Here is an 18575-nt window from a genome sequence, read left to right as displayed (position 1 = left end):
AAAATGGTTCTGGGGCTGATGTGGGGGCTATGGTTGATAAAGATGTTGCGGTGACCGACCCTGTTGAGAGTTCAGAGGGAGATGTTGTAACTGATGTTTTGAGAAACATGCCTGCCAGAAGCAAAAGACATGCGAAATATATCCTGCACAAAATGGTTCAGAAACCACGGGTAACGGCTTGGAATGAACAGGGTGAATTTGTTTTTAAAGGACAACTGATCAAAGGTTCACACATGTTTGATTTGTTGAAGAGCGTCACTAGCACTAATAAGGTACCCGCTAGTCGCCGACCTGTAGGCTGGAATGCTTTCCTACATGCGATGGCCTGTCTGAACATGCCCCAATCAACAGTTCCTAACCAGGAAACGCGACACAAAATACGTCTGTGTAAAGAGGGGGAGACTGATGTGACTTCGACATCTCATTACTCTGACCGTGCTGAGCGACTATCCTCAGGATCGAGCCACCGTTGGGAAGCTTATTAATCTCATGTTTTTATTTGTCCCCCCTGTAAATAATGACCCGACAAACAAATGTATTTATTTTTATTTTATTTTTTATTTTATTTTTCAAATGTTGTACATTTATTTATAACATAACCCATGCTTTGTATAAGAATTGTGTTAAATAAAAACAAAACTAATGATTCAAAGGCTGTTTTCATTATTTTTTCACCTTAACACGCATGACATCTTTTAAAATCCTCGCAAGAACACCCCATCTGTATACATGGTTGGCTAGGGCGGTAAGTCAATGTGTTATAAGGGGGGGTCCACAGTGTCCTGACAAACTCTGCCACTTTTTTATCATTTTGTCCTAAATCCTCGCTGTACAAGGCCATAATATCGGGGTATGACCTTCCTTTAGATCTATGATATAAGAAAAACACACAGTGTTGACCACAAGTGAAGGTCTGTAGACTTTTTACTACGGATCATTTTAATTTTAATGTCTAACCCGTTGAGCATGAGTTTTTCTTGGAAAAATATGTCTGCATGAATATCCCCCATTAGCTCAAAGGTCCGCCCTTCTGTTGAAAAGGCCGTTCTTTTTTGCAAACCCTGATTGAGTCCCTCTGGATCCTTGTCGTCCATAGCTCCCGGGGTGTCTTTGAAGAAAAGGCCGGGGCTGAACTGTTTGCTTAGGGTCTCCTCACTACAGCTTTGACTAATGACCCGATCTCCCAGGGTCACATCCACCTGTGAAAACATGGTGGCCACCGGGTAATTGATGACCCCAACGTTGGTCGTCTTCTCGATTGCATCGCCATCCTCATCAGCCACTTTACAGTTCATTAAAATAAATGTGTTATTCAAATCAATATAATTCTCGCCAATGCCTGCTATGAAAAACTCCAGAGGGGCCATGTCTGAAATTGCTGAAAGAGGTGGAATCTCTACATATATGCTCTTATCTATACTCGTTTGAGTGTATGGAACTGTAAACAGATCCAGTTCTGATTTGACGCATTCTTCCGATAGACTGTGGACAAAAGACATGTTTAAAAGATGTATCCTGAGGCTCTATTTGTCTTTCTTTGAGACTTTTTGTTGCAGGTTTTTTCTTGTGCTGCCTCCTTCTCTGAGTGTTTCCACGATACGTTGGAGAATGAGTGATTCTTTGTTTTTTGTTAGCCATGGATCTTCGTCGCCCTGGTGGACACCTGCTGTTTCTTCTTTTACCCCCACTCCTCGCCATTACCATGAGACCCGAACCCTCCTGATGCTCATGGCTAGCTGCCCGGTTCATAACATTGGTGAACACGTCACTAACAATGTTTTTAGCCGCTGATTTCAAGTGGGGTCTGGCTATAGCAAAGCCTCTCTTAAGCAGGGGTACGGCCATTCTAAAGAGACCACGAAAGAGCCCTCCTAGACCGGCTCCATACATTGTGGGGGCTCCTACAAAACCAGGCAAGCCGTTCCCTGATTGCATCTTGTAATAATCCACAAAGGCGCTAGGATCGACATAACCCCTCGAGGTATCCATATGAATAATGTATGCACTGTTTCAGGGGTCGAAAATGTAGTTTGACAATAACTTTACCGAAGCAGAAGAGTACGTTGATATTCTGATCCGATTTTACTTCGATCGTGATGTTGTCAAAGTGGGTCTTTGAGACTGGTACGTAGTGCGGCTTGTCATAAGTAATTGTGACCATGTCATTGCTTTTACCTTTAATAAGTACATTTCTCAAAAGGGGGACATAACTATCCCCGACCCTCTGGTGGGTTATGATATCCGTATACACATAAAGAGTGTAAAAGCCGCCCCTGATGTCGGCTGGGAAGGGGGCCACCACTTCTGAGAACATGCTCTCTGTGTCAGAATAGAACCCTAATATACGGCCCAGGTGGTCGCTGGTTTGAATGCTAACACCCGGTTTTGACACCTTGTACACTCTGTTTTTAATAGGGTTGTAATATAGCTTGAGGTCGGGGTTGCCTTCTGAGAACTGTTTATTCATCTCATCTAATATTTTATCCACGTTGTCATAATAACCTCCTTGTATCGTGAATGTCCATTGACTCTTTTTAACATCATCAAAAATGGCGAAGGTGGCATCCTTATCTTGTAAAACAGACCAAGTGTAAGGATACTGTATTTCCGCAAACGCCATCTACCCCCTTAGATCTATAGATTTTCCAAACTGTACCGTGTAACTGGATATTTCATTTTTAGGATATATATCGAGAGAGGCGTTACTGGGTAGAGTCACATAGAAGCCTCCTGATTCCATCTTGAGTATCGAAAGTAATGCCTCCACCACACCCGCGGTCATGTTGTTATAAGGATTGAATATCACAAACCTGTTGTTCCGGGACCCAACTATTGAACTTTTCAGGCCATCCTCACCATTTCACCAAGACATATTTTTTCCGGTTCTGGGTTTTTTCAGCTAATATCTTTTCAACTCTGTATACACTGTCTTTACCCACAATAATATTTTGTAACTCGGCTTCGTAAAACGTTCCTTCTATATCCTCCGTACTCCGTAGCTTTGAAACGCGAACCACATCACTGATGTTGAACTTATAAGTAGTTTTTCCCTTCTTAATGAATGGTCCGTATAATTTTTATAGACCTTAAAATAATTACTTTGATCAACATCTATAGGCTTCATTTTAATACTGGTGTGATACCCTTGGTTGTAAGCCTTGATAAAATCCTGAACTTTATCAAAATACTTGAACGTGTTGACCGCTGTAAAATATCTCCACATTTTGGTCTTTATGGTGCGGTTAAACCTCTCCACCACCGATGCCTTAAGGTCATTACCGGTGGTGAAATGATGTATTTTGTGTCTCTTCAGTAGATTCTGAAATTCTCTGTTGAGAAACTCTTTTCCTTTATCAGTCTACAGTTTTTTAGGACACCGACCCTGGCCCAATATATCCTCAAAGGCCCTTGTCACCGCCCTACCTGTTTTATTATGTAGAATGCGAGCCCAGGCATATTTCGATAACACATCGATACACATCAACATAAATTTGTGACCATTGTTATGTTTTGATAAATTTTACATATCGACTAGATCCATTTGCCATTGTGAGTCTATGTCAGTTGCATATACGCGGTTTCTTTTAAAGTTAATCCTGAGAGGTTTATGTAAGGTATAGGTGTCTTGTTCCCGTAACCATTCTGAAACAACCACATCATTAGCCTTCACTCCTGCCTCCTCGAGTCCTCTTTGAAAACCCTTCTTACACGCCAAACCCCCAATCTTGGCTGGGTTGTAGTATAGTTCCTGCATTTGGGGAGCTTGCCGAGTCATTCTGTTAAATAACAACACAGACCAACACTATGTGCAAAGTTTTTATACAAGGTTTTTTATTCAACTTCAGGAGAGCAGATACCCCTTTTTAGACATTTGAGAAAAGTATAACATACACAACAGTTTTTTCTACGGTCCAGACAAAAAGAAATCAGATGATTGGTTACTTGATCTATATCAACAAATACCTGCTTCTTTATCTTGTAGTCACACACCTCAGTTACATAAGTAAATAAAACAACAATATGGGCTATTTTAAAAGTAAACAGAGGTGTTTTAAACATGCTCAGTAAAAGGTCATACAGATGTTGATGAAATGCCCTAATATCATTCTTGGCCCCCTTGAGCGCTTCATCCCAGTGTTTGTACCCCCCTGTCTTTGTTACAGCAGCCATTAACTTTTCCAGGTTTGAAAGTTGGTTCTCATCGATGGTTAAATCTGTAGAGAAAAGGCTCGCGTTGGCTACTTTTTTGTCAAGCACATGGTGTAATAGAGCTCTCAGGTTAGCTGCAGAGTGTTGATGACAGAACCAGTAGCAGAAGCAGTCCAGAACATTCTCCATGTTCAAAGTCCCTTAGTTCAGGTCAGAGTCTGAATCAGTGGCATAGATGTCGAATTCTTTTTCGCCGTTCTCAGCTTTAACTACTTTACGGAAGAAATAAGCTTTTAGCTTGCCAGCGGTTTTTCTACTCGGCTCATCTAGGTCGTTGAGCAGCTGACCAAGTTTCTCTATTATAAACGGCTCCTTTTTCAGCTCCAGCAAAATCTCATCTATGATTTTCTGGACTTGCCCCGGGGTGACATGTAGGTGGGTGTAAGACAGCACCTTGATTAGCACAGGTTTCAGCCACGGTTTGTTCAGTCTTCTGTAAAACACGTCGAAATAGAACTGGAAATAGTAGCGGTCTGGTTCAAACAAACAGCTGTGTCTCAACTGACTGGGGTGATTCACTTCACAACCCAGACAGACTTCTTTCAGAGCTCGGTCGAATATACACCAGGGTGCTTTTAACCACTCTGCTTACTTCAAATCCATCGTCTTCATCACGCCCCCGGGACAGTTCGATGCTCATTGGGTTGCCTGGTGGTTTGTGGGGTGTTTCTACATCCATTGGACCGACCCCCTCCTGAGAGGCATAGACGGTAGACAGTTCAGCAAAATCGGGGCCCTCCAGGAGCTCCAGAGGCTGGGGCTCACCGAGACTCATTTGGACATCCATCGCACAGCAGGCTGTTTTGTCCTGAGGGACCGGGGGTTGAGGGCTTGGAGGGTAGCCGCAGTCAGAGGGTTCCAGAATGTATACAAAATCTGGGAATAGAACCAGGGGAGATCCCGGGTTTGAAGAGGTCTGTAGAGCCTGTCAACGTCCACAGCTTTCGGATAAGACATTCTCTTTAATTTTAAACCATGAATGAAGTGTTGCGCCTTTTATACTACCTCTTCACTAAGTCACGACAGACCACCCTCTTAGAAGAGAGTAGCCCCTGAGGCGCCAGACCCCCCTCCAAACCCCCACAGGTCGTCTGTTTTATCGTCGTCGTCGTCCTTCAAGGGGGATATATAATCCATAATCCAGCATATTCTCCTTCTAACAGAATCCAGTTCCGAACATTTGATCAAGATGTCAAATCCGTCATTTATACAGGTTATGACCTCTTTCAAGAACGGCCAGTACAAGCCGTCAAACATGATTTTGGTAACCTGTTTTTCTGGCTCCTCCACAACCCCTTCAATAGGGTTTGTAATCAGGGTCCTGCTAAACAAAACCTTGCGGTCGGTAGTTATCGATAGACTCCTCACCACGCTACCGTAAATCTGCAAGCTTTCCCATTCACACCTTTCAAAACCCTTAGTCGGAGAGCCCGTTTCGGGTTCTCTTGGACCCTCTTGCAGCTCTTCTAGAGCCTTATCCACAAATCCCAGATCTCTCCAGACCATCACCTTCAACCAGTCCTCATAAGAGTATTCAATTACAGTCTCAAAAGGTTCCAACGTACCCTCCTTCTCTCCCAAAGCCAAAAGCTCTACTCCAACATAACCAGGCTCCCTTTTAAAGCGGTAACCCCGTTGAGCCCCACAGAACAGCACTCAGGTGCGCTCAATCTTCAAATCGGTGAGTGCAGGAACCCTTGCCCGGGCTTGCTTCTTGCGGGGTTTCACGTTGATGTCGCTGGCCATGTTGAAGAAGCTGGATGTTTCAGATGCTGAGAATTAAAGCGGTATTGCCTAAAAGCAGCGCGGGTTCTTAAATAGAGAGGAGAGTTTCAGGGGCGGTGCCTTCAGAGGATAGAGGCGGGGGGGTTATGGGTGGCCTTGTTGTTCAGGGTTTTATGGGTGTACACTTTCTTAAGGAAATAACTCTCCCTAAAATCACGCCCCCCAATTATGACATAGGAATATTAATAAGGTTAGGTCATACGTCATAACAAAATAGGCCGCGCCCATAGGACCCTACTATCTACTGATGTTTATATAAATTAAAATATACTTTTCTTACAACTTTATTGTGTAAATGGGTTAATTTATATATATTTGTATTTTGTTTGCTTTATAATGTATATTGTGCAGGCAAATGTGTAAATGGTTTATTTGAAGTAGCCAATACAACAAAGGTTAAGGTTCCCAACAGGTTTTGTAGAGAACACTACATACAGGACATGGTTTTATAGTTAAAGCTAAACAGAAAAGTACATTCAGTATAAAACACGTGTAGAATTAAGATAAGTTAGAGAGACAATGCAAAAGTCCTTTATAAAATAAAAATACTATTTTATATTAATTTGTTATTTTTGCATTTCCAAAATTAGCTCATGCCCTTGTCTATTAAATCAGTAAACTGCTCCTTCTGATGGAATTGTTAATAGATGTTTACTGTTAGTGCTTAAGAATAATAATAAAAATATGTGATTTATGTTTTCAATAAAGCACTGTCACACTGCCTTGTAATAATTAAGTACAGTTGCTAATTTAGTAAATCTAGCTACTATTGTGTCTCCTACCTAAGCATTCATTCATTTCTAATACATTTTAGGACAGCCCTATAACTCTATTAATGTCACCACAAAGTGGATAGAGAGCAGAAGATCACAAAAATATTAATATGAATACTTACCACTTCGCAGATGGCACCCCTCTCAAATTCTGTTGACTCTTCCGGAGAAGCAGGCTTGGCCGATGTGACTTGCTTGCTGTCCAATGGCAGCCGCTGCTTTATTTTTTCAGCACTTCCAAATCTCGCAGCCGCTGCAAATGTCGCAGCCTGCTTTATTTTTTCAGGATTTCCAAATCTCACAGCCGCTGCTTTATTTTTTCAGCAGTTGCACATCAGACCAAATTTGGCTACCCATCATAACATATGTTTGAATGTTCACAAACAACGGTCTGTGAAGGAGTGTCTCCTGTTTTCTGTCTTGAATGCGTTTAAGCCCAATTCCCATTTGTGTCCCCGGTATTACTAGACATAATGCCATATCTAGTACATGCTGATTGGTTTTCTGTAGTCAAGCCATTCTGTGACACAGAAAGAGAGAGACTGGTACAACTTTGCCAATTCACTCAGGTGAATTAAGCTAATCAGCCAACTGCTTCCTGTTTCTCCTCTTAAATCTCTTCAACAGTCCCCCTTCTCCACATCTCCCTACTGAAGCATCAGCTTCCTCCTGGTCTTCTACTGACCTACTTTCTTGCTCTTCTTTCTCTCCTCTTTCTGATTTGGAGCACTATGCTTCAAGGCCACTAACCCACCATGTGCATGCTCGATCCCCTCCCCACTCGCCTCCTCCAGATGACTGCCCCTGTTCTACTCCTTCCTCAACACCTCACTCCTCTCTGGCTGTTTCCCCTCTTCTTTCAAACAAGCTTCGTGATTCTATTTCTAAAAAAAAAAAAAACTTTGACTCTACCTCTCTTCAGAATTACTGTCCTGTCCTGTCTCCCTTCTCCCCTTCCTTTCTAAAGCCCTTGGCAGTTCACCATCAACTTTCTTAATTTCCATCTCACTATTCACTTCTTGACACTCTGCAATCATGATTATGCATAGCTTACTCTACAGAAACTGCTCCCCTACACTATCAATCACTCCATTGTCCTCTCCTCCCTTGCAGACCTTGGAATCTCTGGCACTGCTCTTGCCTAGGTCTCCTTCTACCTCACTGGTCTCACGAAGCAGGTGACACGAGGCAACTGCAACCTCTCTTAACATGTGTGCCCCAAGGATATTTTCTGAAACCCCTCCTGTTCTCTATCTACGCCACCCTCTCTTTCCACTTCTATACAGATTATGACCAAATCTTCTTTTCTTCTCCCTCTTCTGATCCTCTCATCCCCTCATACATCTCTTCCTGTCTCTCTGCTATCACCTCTTGGATGCACTCACATCATCACAAGCTTAACCTAATCCTTCTCCTCACCGTCGTCTGACCTCTCCATTTCAATTCCACTGGAATCTATCAAACTCTCCCACTTTTCTGCTTTGATTCTTGGAGTCATTCTGAAAAATCTGCTTATTGAAAGCTGTGATGATAGTCCCAAATCATCACTTCTACATTGTTGCATTTTCCCTGTGGCCAGATACCGCAACATTGTCACCACCTTTATCTCTGCTGACGATGCCGCATTTCTGACAGTGGTGAAAGAAACTGCATTTCTGACTTGTTCATTAACCAAGAATATTCAATTTCTGTACAATCTATATCGGCACAATACCTCTTCACCATCACGCCACTGTAACACCTTTCCTTTCACGGAAGGTGCGCTCAGTCGTCTTCTCATTGCTGCCATCTCCCAACTCCTAACTAGTTAGGGGACCTCGTGAGGTCTCCTAAATATTGGTTGAGTTAGGAGTACTTTTAATTAAAGAATCTTTATGAACAGCTTTTACTCCTAAGAGTAAAAGTAGGACCAAATTGAAGTCACTCTCATATATTTCAGGCCCTTAGGACCGATTTATCACTCTCAGACGCTTTATGAATACGGGCCCTGATCTTGGCTTGCATCCACTTCGACTTTGGCTCTCAACTACTGTTTGTCTTTACCAGAGTGCACCTACCTACCTACATACTATCATCTCTCCTTACACTCCCTCCAGACCATTTCGGTCTTCCTGCATTGTCAACACTTCTATTGTTTTACTACAGCTTCTTCTAGGCCTACTCCTACATTTAGCACATACGTAGCTTATTGTATTATGATGTATGCTTACTGTATGTTGTACTGGTTGCATTAGTGCCCTTTGTAATGTATTAAATGTTTCTTGTATAAACCGTAAGTCACCCTGGATAAGGGTGTTTGCTAAGTAATGAATAATAGTAATAATAATAATAATAATAATAATAATAATAATAATAATAATAATAATAATTAACTTACAATCAGGAGTAAAATGTAAAAACACTATTTAATTGCTGTACTGACAGTTTCACCTATTAACTCCCTCAAGCCAATACATGTTAATTGAAAAACTGTGTATTGCAGAGCTTTCTCTGTGAATAATATAAGTAAAATGTATTTTAAATATGTGGCTTTAGTCACCTGGAGTAGCCAAGTTGCCTGCAGGCTGCGTTCCCATACATATCATGCCAGTCCTCAGAGCAGACTGTTTTCCAGGACCGCCCAGTGTAGATTTGGAGAACAGAGTTTTTCCCACTTAGCCTTACTGTGGAGGTAAATGTCAAAAAGGGATTCATTTTCATGGTTTTCATACTTGATACACAATGCTGTTTCACCTAAGTTGTATTAATAATGTGACATCATCAGGATGCACTATCCTATGTACTCTGTTAAAACCAGTTGCCATGTACTGCAGTATTGCATCGTTTTACTTTTTTATTATCTTAAAACATTAAGCTGTGTATAGGTTTACATTCAAGACTATCCGTTATGAATGCTGTTTCATACAAGGGTGGTTATCTTTCAAGTCGGAAGCACTGCCCAAGGGGGAGGGGTTTCAACGCACTTCCGTAGGAACCCAATCAACACGTCACTATCAAAGTTGCCATTGGCCCCTGCACACATCACTCAGAACAGGTCCCATCCCACTTCCTGTTCTATAAAATGTGACGTCAGCGCAGGTTTGTCCTCTTTTGCCATTTCGCTGGACTCGAGAATGTAAGCTCTCTGTGTCCGTGTTTGTAATAAACATTCAAACTGCATATTTCAGCTGGCTGGTTTCACTTCATAGTGTTGTTCACCACCGTTTTCACTACACATTGTCTCTGTCTTGTGTGTGTTTAGTTATTATTGATAGCTAATCCCGATTCTGTTCCATCCGTGCACCGGAAGTCCAGCTATGCTTTTGGTTTCAGTTTTGTTCACAAGAAGAGCCTTTTAAAAATATTTTTTTTGCTGCTGTGTTGGTTTTTTGTCCACAGGACTTTTCCTCCACAGCAGGAACGCTAGCAGCGGCAGTAAAATCCAAGGCCCGGTAGGAGTTCGGTGGTGCTGGATCTCCGCCTCTCCCCGAACCCCTCCATCTCCTCCTCCAGACACGCAGCTTCGGACACAGCTGCGCCCCCCGTGCTCATTTCTCCACCTGCGTCTGCTGCTGTGCCAGCTGCTGTGCCAGCTGCTGCGACTTCCTGCCTGACTTGCCCATGGTGTGCGCAGCACGTGGACGATAGGAGAGAGTGGCGGAGCGACGCCCACAAGCTCCCTCCCCCTCTTCTGAGTTATAGTTAGCCCCCTCCCCGCCACGGCATCAGCAACAGAGGACCGGCTTCACAGACAGAGGCAGAGATGAGGCCATCCTTGCCCTGAATAGCAGGAAGGACCACATCTGTGCCCTGCTGTCTGCACAGGCAGCACAAACAGCAGCCCAAACCCTGACCCCCCACATCTCGAATCTCCACTGCCGGCCCATGTACCACTGGACTCTGAGGGGAGCCTCTCTACCCTGTATGGACAACAACAGCAGACAGGTAATCTGGGAGGAGGACCGCCTATTACTCAGCCCGCATGCGGGCTTGAAGTTGGAGGCGGAGCTCATGGAGTGGGAACCGGCCTTGCGCCCCCACACTCCATTGAGCAACAACACTTCCGCTGTTCCTGTAGGGACCGGGAGTTTTGGGCGGTGATGCAGAGGGCCGTGCACTGCTTGCAGATCCCCTAGCCCTCTGACCTCACCTCCCCATGCTCCAGGTTCGAGAGAGAGCACTGGCCGCAGCAGCCCACACAGGCCCTCCCACTGCTGCCGGACCTCCTGGATGACCTGAGAGCCACCTGGGACAGTCCGGCAATGGCCCCCGCAGGCTTGGGCAGGGGAGGCCTATGCCAGAACCCAGGGTGCAGCTGAAGTGGGCCTGGTGGACTTCCCCCGAGTGAATTCCACCATCGCTGCGCTGATCTCTTTAACCCCACTGTCCACGGAGTCACGTGACTTGGCCTGTCCTGAAACGCAATGTCTCATGACAGAGACCCAGCTCCGGAGGGCCTACAAGGCTGGAGCCCAAGTGGCTCACCTGCATAACACCGAAAGCCTGCTGGCCCTTTACCTGGCTCAGCTGGCTGAGGCCCCGGACCCATCCACTGCATCACAGGCCCCGCCCCCTATCAGAGAGATAGTGGTGGCATCCGACCTGCTGGTCAATGTGATGCGTCATGGCGCAAGGGCAACTGGACGCTCCTTGGCAGCTACCTTGGTGGCACAGGCAAAACGAGAGACTGTCACGAACAGGACCCACCTCATAGACGCGCTCATATCGTCGGGCTTTAATTTTGGCCCCTCCATGGAGGAGATGCTGACGTGCACTCCCCAGGAGAGTGAACAGCCCCTGCAGTGAGCCAGGGTCTACCCGGTTATACTCTCGGCCCAGCCTCACAGGCAGCCTTCAGGAGCTCGAAGTCTCTCGACCTTGGCTCCCAGGCAGCAATCCCGCCCCCCTGCTGATCTTCGAACTGGCAGGCAAGCACCCCCCATGGCAGCCTGGCATCAGGCCTTACGTCGTGACCCCCGGTGGTCCAGCATGACAGACATCAGGAGGATGGCTGGCGGACCTCCGCCCCATTCCCCTCCTCGACCCTGTGACATTCCAGCGGTCTCTGGCCCACCCGTACACCTCCCAGCAACTCCAAACTATAACAGTTGGCTACTCCCTGTAGTTTCAGGTCTGTCCACCCCCCTTCTGAGGTGTGGTGTGGCCATGTGTGAGGGACCAGTTGCAGTTTGTGGGACTTCACCGCTCTTCTGGAGAAGCAAGCAATTTGCGAAACACCCCCACTGGGGCAGCAAGGGGGATTCTAATCCCCACACTTCCTAGTTCCCACAAAACATGTCAGTTTCCGCCCCATCTTGAATTGGAGACGCCTAAACTGCCAACTCGGGGTGTTGCACTTGCCATCAGGCCTGGCAACTGGTTCATTACGGTGGATCTGAAAGTTGCTTACTTTCACATCCCTATTGCACAGCTACACAGGAAGTTCCTCCGTTCGCCAAAGAAGACCGAGCATTCGAAAGTTTGCTGTTCTCCCCTTAAGCCTGTCGCTAGCCCCACGCACTTTTTCCAAGTGCATGGACGTCATGTTTGGCACTTGCGAATGCAGCCCTGGTTATCTGAAAAAGGAAGCACTGCCCAAGGGTTGCAAGGTCTTGCAGGAGTTCTAGCTCCCGGCGAAAGAGGACGAACCTGCACTGACATCATGTTTTATAGAACAGGAAGTGGGAATGGACCTTTTCTGAGTGACGTGCGCAGGGGCCAATGGCCCAACCCCCCCCACCTCATGCATCACTGCGGCAGGCGACATAACAGATGTGCGGTCCTAATTAATCATAGATAAATCATCCCTTGCCAACCGAACCTGTAACACTCAAATACATAATAATCTATATGATTTAAAAAATATTTAATTTATATTAATTCTTTCTCGCCCAAAAGCTTGCCTTATTAAGATCGCTTCCACCGATTTGCTACAGTTGTGTTTGACCGCTATTTTAATTTATTAAAATTAGCCACGTTGTTATGTACCATCTGTGCCTTCGGCTCAATTCAGCTTTTCACATACGGCAGTGCTTCCTTTCTCAGATAACCGTAGTTGCATTCGCTCTATCGTTAACCTGTCAGGGAGCAGGTTTAAGATGCTGGACATGTTGCCCTGGTAACATAGCTGGCTGAACTTTAAGCTCGCTTTGGAGAACGGAAAATCACAAGTTTATACCAAGTTATCCTGAAACTTAGCCGGCTAACCTACATTCACGTACGAAGAACGGACCCCTGATTTATTGAATTGGCACTACAGGTACCCTAGTGTTATCAGAGTACCCGGATGGTTTATTTTATCTTTATAACCTCTGTTTATAGGTTTGTTCTTAAAATGTAATTTGGAAAAAAAGTGGACAATCTGCAGACCAAATAGATGCATAAAGGACAGAGAGGGGGTGAGAGAAGGCAATGTCAGAGTTTTATGTTTGAATTGTTTAAACTGATGTACCTCTTAAAGAGACTTTAAATATTTTAAATGTTTTAATCTTTATTCTATTTAAGCGGTTTAGTTTTAATATGGTACTGTGTAATATGAGCAGTCTTGGTAAAGGGATATTTTTTCATTATGTTTTAAGATTAAGAATTTGTAAAGATGTCTGTCACATGGTTTGTTTTATTAATGTTGTCCTTTCATATTCGAATGTCATGGTTTTAATTGATGTTTGTATATTTATTTGATTCACTTTGGTTATGCATGTTGATAATAAAACCATTGTACCAAAACTTCTGAAACATTCAATACTCTGCATTTATAGAAGACAAATAATCCAAGGTCCCTAACTGCTTTTCACACTAATTAAATCATAAATGCAGTTATACTGATGTGTGAAATACTGATTTTTAGCACATGTAAATAAGAAATACATTTTTTTTTCAGAAACATTTTGTTACAGTTCATGTTTAAATCACACTCTATAGTCACTCCTGTCAGTTTTCCTGTTTATTCATAATTGTTTATTTCATATAATAACATAATTATACAGAGCCTAGTAGGTGACAAGAGAAAACAAAATATTTAACTTGTGTTTCAATTTACTATATTAAGGCCTTCATTTATATTGTGTGCATGACACAGCTGGGCAATTTTCAAATAACTGTAGATTGGGCTGAAAAACAAAACTTACAAAAAGTTTTTTATTTTTTAATTTTTAGAAGCATTTTTATGTTTAGGGCACTTCATTCAAATATTGGCACTTTTTTATTTTATTTATATAAATTTTTCTTATAAAGTTTACCAAATCCCTCCCTAAAATCTCATAACCGACAAATCTGATGCTGCTGCAGGAAAGTGTTACAAAACTTATTTCTGGAATGGTTCTCTTTACTCTCTATATTGTACAATATGTTTTGTATATATATATATATATATATATATATATATATATATATATAAACATATTTATTTAATTTTTATTTCAGGTTTTATATCATAACCGACACCCATCAATCATTTTATTGTTTAACATTAAGTTTAACATGAATATTTTTAAGGAGAGATGAAGCAGTCCTTACATGTGTCTGTGGTGTTCACTGACACAAGGCCTTGATCTTTCACCTCATTCAGAAAACTTTATTGAAATGCTATGTTTTCACACAAAAATTCATTAGGATGTCGCTTATGAGATTTTATGTGGAAAATGGGGGGGGACACATTAAGGGTTTAATAAAATTAAATTTAACATGTTTAATATTTACAAGTTTCATATTAATAAAGTAATGAATTAGAAGCAAAATCCTGGATTACTAAGGTTTAAATATCTAAAATTTAAAGATCTAAATTCTAGTTTGGGGACAGGGGTCGGTTATGAGATCTTTGGTACAAAACTTAACAAGGTAAAATATAAATAAATATATGATACATGTTTTACTGTGCAGAATAGAGTAAAAACATATGTTTACAAAAATATATAACTTGTAAATATCCTTAATATGTACTGTGAAATTAGACCTCAGGACAGCAATCTACATAGTTATTTGAAAATTGCCCAGCTATCTCATTGTCACAACTTGGCTATCTCATGCTTGCATCTTAGCTAGGTTGTCACCATTATATTCTTAAGCCATGTGCAGGAGATAGATATTATTGAATTTAACATATCTATAACACTGAGTTTTTAATTAACAGTGCAACAATATGTTAAGTGCATTTCAGTACACTGCTAAAAACATTTCTGAAATGTGCAAACTTCTAAACAACCTAACCTTACCACATCTGAATTCATCCTCTCCATGATCACAGTCTGATACTCCATCACACTGAGCTGAGCTCCTGATGCACTTGGATGATGTACCACAGCGGAATTTCCCAACACAACTGTAGGTCACTGAAGCAAAATGTCCCAGAGGGGATCATGTTAAAATAAATATTTCATAGATATTCCTGCTGAGCACATTATTCATCAGCAGAATACAATATTATAGTTATTGAGTGGTTTTAAATCCCTTTAGCACATAAAATAAACAGTAATAAAACAAATCCTCCCCTGACAGCTATACTATCACATATACAGTATATGGGAGCCTAAACAAATTACTATGTGCAGATTGTACTGGAATAAAAAAGAAAAGTTGCTTTGTTCCTTGCGAACACACACCAAGTGTAACATTTTAAAAACTTTTACAGTATTGCCTTGCTGTACCCAGTATACCTATATACTGTGTTATATATTCTGGACTCTGTAATAAATCACATTTAACCTGAATTGACTTAGTTCCAGTCACTTTTACAGGAGGTTAAATTTTCTTACATAATTGGTAAACAATCTGCACTGCATGTTGGAAAGTAGTAAAGAATAACATAATCTTCACTGCTTTTCCCACAGCTATGGAGACAACACTAGTCGTCTATGGAAATTAATTATCAAGGCAATGTGTAAGACAATGAAACTCAGACACTCTGGTGACTTGATAATAACACTATTTTAACAACTATTTTTTTTCTTTTTTTTTTGTTCCTGGGTAGTAAGTGTTATTTCCTAATTGCTTATGCCTCAAAAGTATAGAAAATGGCTATTATTCCCCACAAACTTTGCTTTTGTGTCCAGGACAGTGATATTTTGAAATGTACATATTTCCAATGAGAAAGTCAGAAAAAAACAACATATGAATCCAAATTAACATGTATTTATACTAAAGGAATACAGAAATTACTACAAAAGTGAGTAGTTTTTCGAGATTTATGATCATACTGATCACTCTCCTCTCCCATTGGTTCTCACTCCCTACCTTAGTCCCTTGCTTCCCTCTGCCCCTGTATATATGTCCCTCAGTTTCCTTCACTTATTGCGAAGTTTTGCCTTATCCTAGATAGTCAACTCTGAGGATTGTTATCTGCGTCCTCCTGTGTTTTGACCTCTTTATTCTGTTCATGTGACTACTCTTCTGGATTCCCTGGTTTTGTCTGTTTGCCTCCTCGATTGACCTCTGAACTGTTATATCTTTCTGACTTATGGATTTGCCCCTTTTGGATTGTTTGCCCTGGCTCACAGCTGTGATTGAGTCTGCGCTTGGGTCCCCCTTACCCTGCCCTAGTAAGGGTGACAGTCATGAGTCCACCTAAAATTTCTGTATCGTTCCCTATCTGGAAAAGTGCTGTAATCTCCTCCTCGGACCACACAACCCAACATCCAACAGCAGCCATGACTGTTTAGGTAAATTGTTAAATTGCGAGGGCCAAGAAAGTAATCAGAAAAGCGATTGTGGGAGCGTTTTGTGTTCCCAATGCATAAGTTAAGCGAACCACACTGTGGACCTAAAACGAACCGTACTCAGATCACCTCCTGAGATGGTCTGAGTTTGGTTAACTTAAGGGGGGTCTGAATTCATTTGGAGCATTTATATGGATGAACATTTTTGCTAACCGCTCTGAGTTCACTTAAAATGGCTGAAATTAACCATGTGAAAACACCCTTAATACACTGTGCTGATTGGTGTCATCACGGTATCAAATATATGTAATAATATTTTTTAAATAATATGAAAGGAGAGTTACATGGTGGGATGAAGTATGCATTATGAGATTAATCTGTTGTGCCTGGTGAATGCATATATGGGCATTTAATATACATTTAGTTTCAATGGACTGCTCGTTTAGATTTTGCTTATTTTTTTATATACACTTTTTTTCTCTCTCTCTTAGTAAGCTAACAAGAATCCGAATGGTTATGTTATTATTTTAAGAACAGAGTTCTTATAAGAACATAAGAATGTTTACAGATGAGAGGAGGACATTCGACCCATTGTGCTCGTTTTGTGTCCATTAATAACTACGTGATTCAAGGATCCTATCCAGTCTATTTTTGACTTCCTAAATGTTAAGCTTCAACCACATCACTTGGGAGTTTGTTCCAGATTGTGACAGCTCTCTGTGTGAAAATTAGACATGTCTTTTGTAATCCTAGAAGACATTATAAACTTCTGTTTTCTTTTGTATTAATATATTATTTTATTTTGGATTCCCTCTAACCTGTTAACAGAAATTAAGTGTTTGGTATAATACCCATTTCTGGATGTGTATATTTAGGGAGACTCCATGTTTTTTAATTTGAAGATATATCTCTAAATATACAGTACAGTGCAAAAGTTTTAGGCAGGTGTGAAAAAATGCTGTAAAGAAAGAATGCTTTCAAAAATAGACAGGTTAATAGATTATATTTATCAATTAACAAAATGTAGGTTGCCCCAAATATCATGGAGAACTAACCACATTTCTTCTGTGGATTTAGGCAGCCTCAGTTGCTTCTCTCTCTCTTCATGTAATCCCAGACCGACTCGATGATGTTGAGATCAGGGCTCTGTGGGGGCCATACCATCACTTCCAGGACTCCTTATTCTTCTTTACGCTGAAGATAGTTCTTAATGACTTTTGCTGTATGTTTGGGGTCGTTGGGCATGCTGCAGAATAAATATGGGGCCAATCAGATGCATGATGCATAAGTAATTGCCTGTACTTCTCAGCATTGAGGAGAACGTTAATTCTGACCAAATCCCACTCAATTGTGTACTGCTCTCCAGCCCTTCGGCGAACAAACTGCCTTCTGCTACAGCCAGATTTCAAATTTTGACTCATCACTCCAGAGCACCTGCTGCCATTTTTCTGCACCCCAGTTCCTGTGGTTTCATGCTTAGTTGTCTCTTGGCCTTTTTGCCACGTCGGAGGTATGGCTTTTTGGCCGCAAGTCTTCCATGAAGGCCACTTCTGACCAGACTTCTCCAGACAGTAGATGGGTGTACCAGGGTCCCACTGTTTTCTGCCAATTCTGAGCTGATGGCACTGCTGGACATCTTCCGATTGCAAAGGGAAGTAAGCATGATGTGTCTTTCATCTGCTGGAGTAAGTTTCATTGGCAGACCACTGTGTCTACAGTCCTCAATATTGCCCGTTTCAATGCGTTTCTTCAAACGAGCTTGGCAGCACATCTGGAAACCCCTGTCTGCCTAAACATTTCTGCCTGGGAGAGACCTTGCTCATGCAGTATAACTACCTTGTGTCTTGTTGCTGTGCTCAGTCTTGTCATGGTGCATGACTTTTGACAGTAAACTGTCTTCAGCAACCTCACCTTGTTAGCTGAGTTTGGCTGTTCCTCACCCAGTTTTATTCCTCCTACACTGCTGTTTCTGTTTCAGTTAATGATTGTGTTTCAGCCTACATATTGAATTGATGATCATTAGCACCTGTGTGTTATAATTGTTTAATCATACACCTGACTATATGCCTACAAAATCCCTGACTTTGTGCAAGTGTACCTAGAAGAATTTATGCTGTTTTTTGGTGTTTTTTATTCACACCAAATATGGATTTGATTTAGATTTGAAAGCATTCTAACT

The 18575-nt window shown here is 42.0% G+C and overlaps 1 protein-coding gene across 1 annotated transcript in view; it reads right to left on the bottom strand.

Annotated features, from left to right (window-relative positions):
- The window catches only part of tmprss3a (transmembrane serine protease 3a), a 72092-nt gene that overhangs the window by 48333 nt on the left and 5184 nt on the right, over positions 1–18575 (bottom strand). Inside the window, exons 5-6 of the mRNA XM_066707624.1 lie at positions 14957–15073; positions 9307–9430 (exon numbers count right to left, since the gene is read on the bottom strand). Of these exons, the coding sequence (XP_066563721.1) occupies positions 9307–9430; positions 14957–15073 (241 nt within the window). The remainder of the gene's footprint in view (positions 1–9306; positions 9431–14956; positions 15074–18575) is intronic.

This window comes from Amia ocellicauda, chromosome 6 (assembly GCF_036373705.1).
Source record: "Amia ocellicauda isolate fAmiCal2 chromosome 6, fAmiCal2.hap1, whole genome shotgun sequence".
Lineage (NCBI taxonomy): Eukaryota > Metazoa > Chordata > Actinopteri > Amiiformes > Amiidae > Amia > Amia ocellicauda.
The sequence above is the reverse complement of the archived record's forward strand: the minus strand, read 5'-3'. Positions and strand labels throughout refer to the sequence as shown.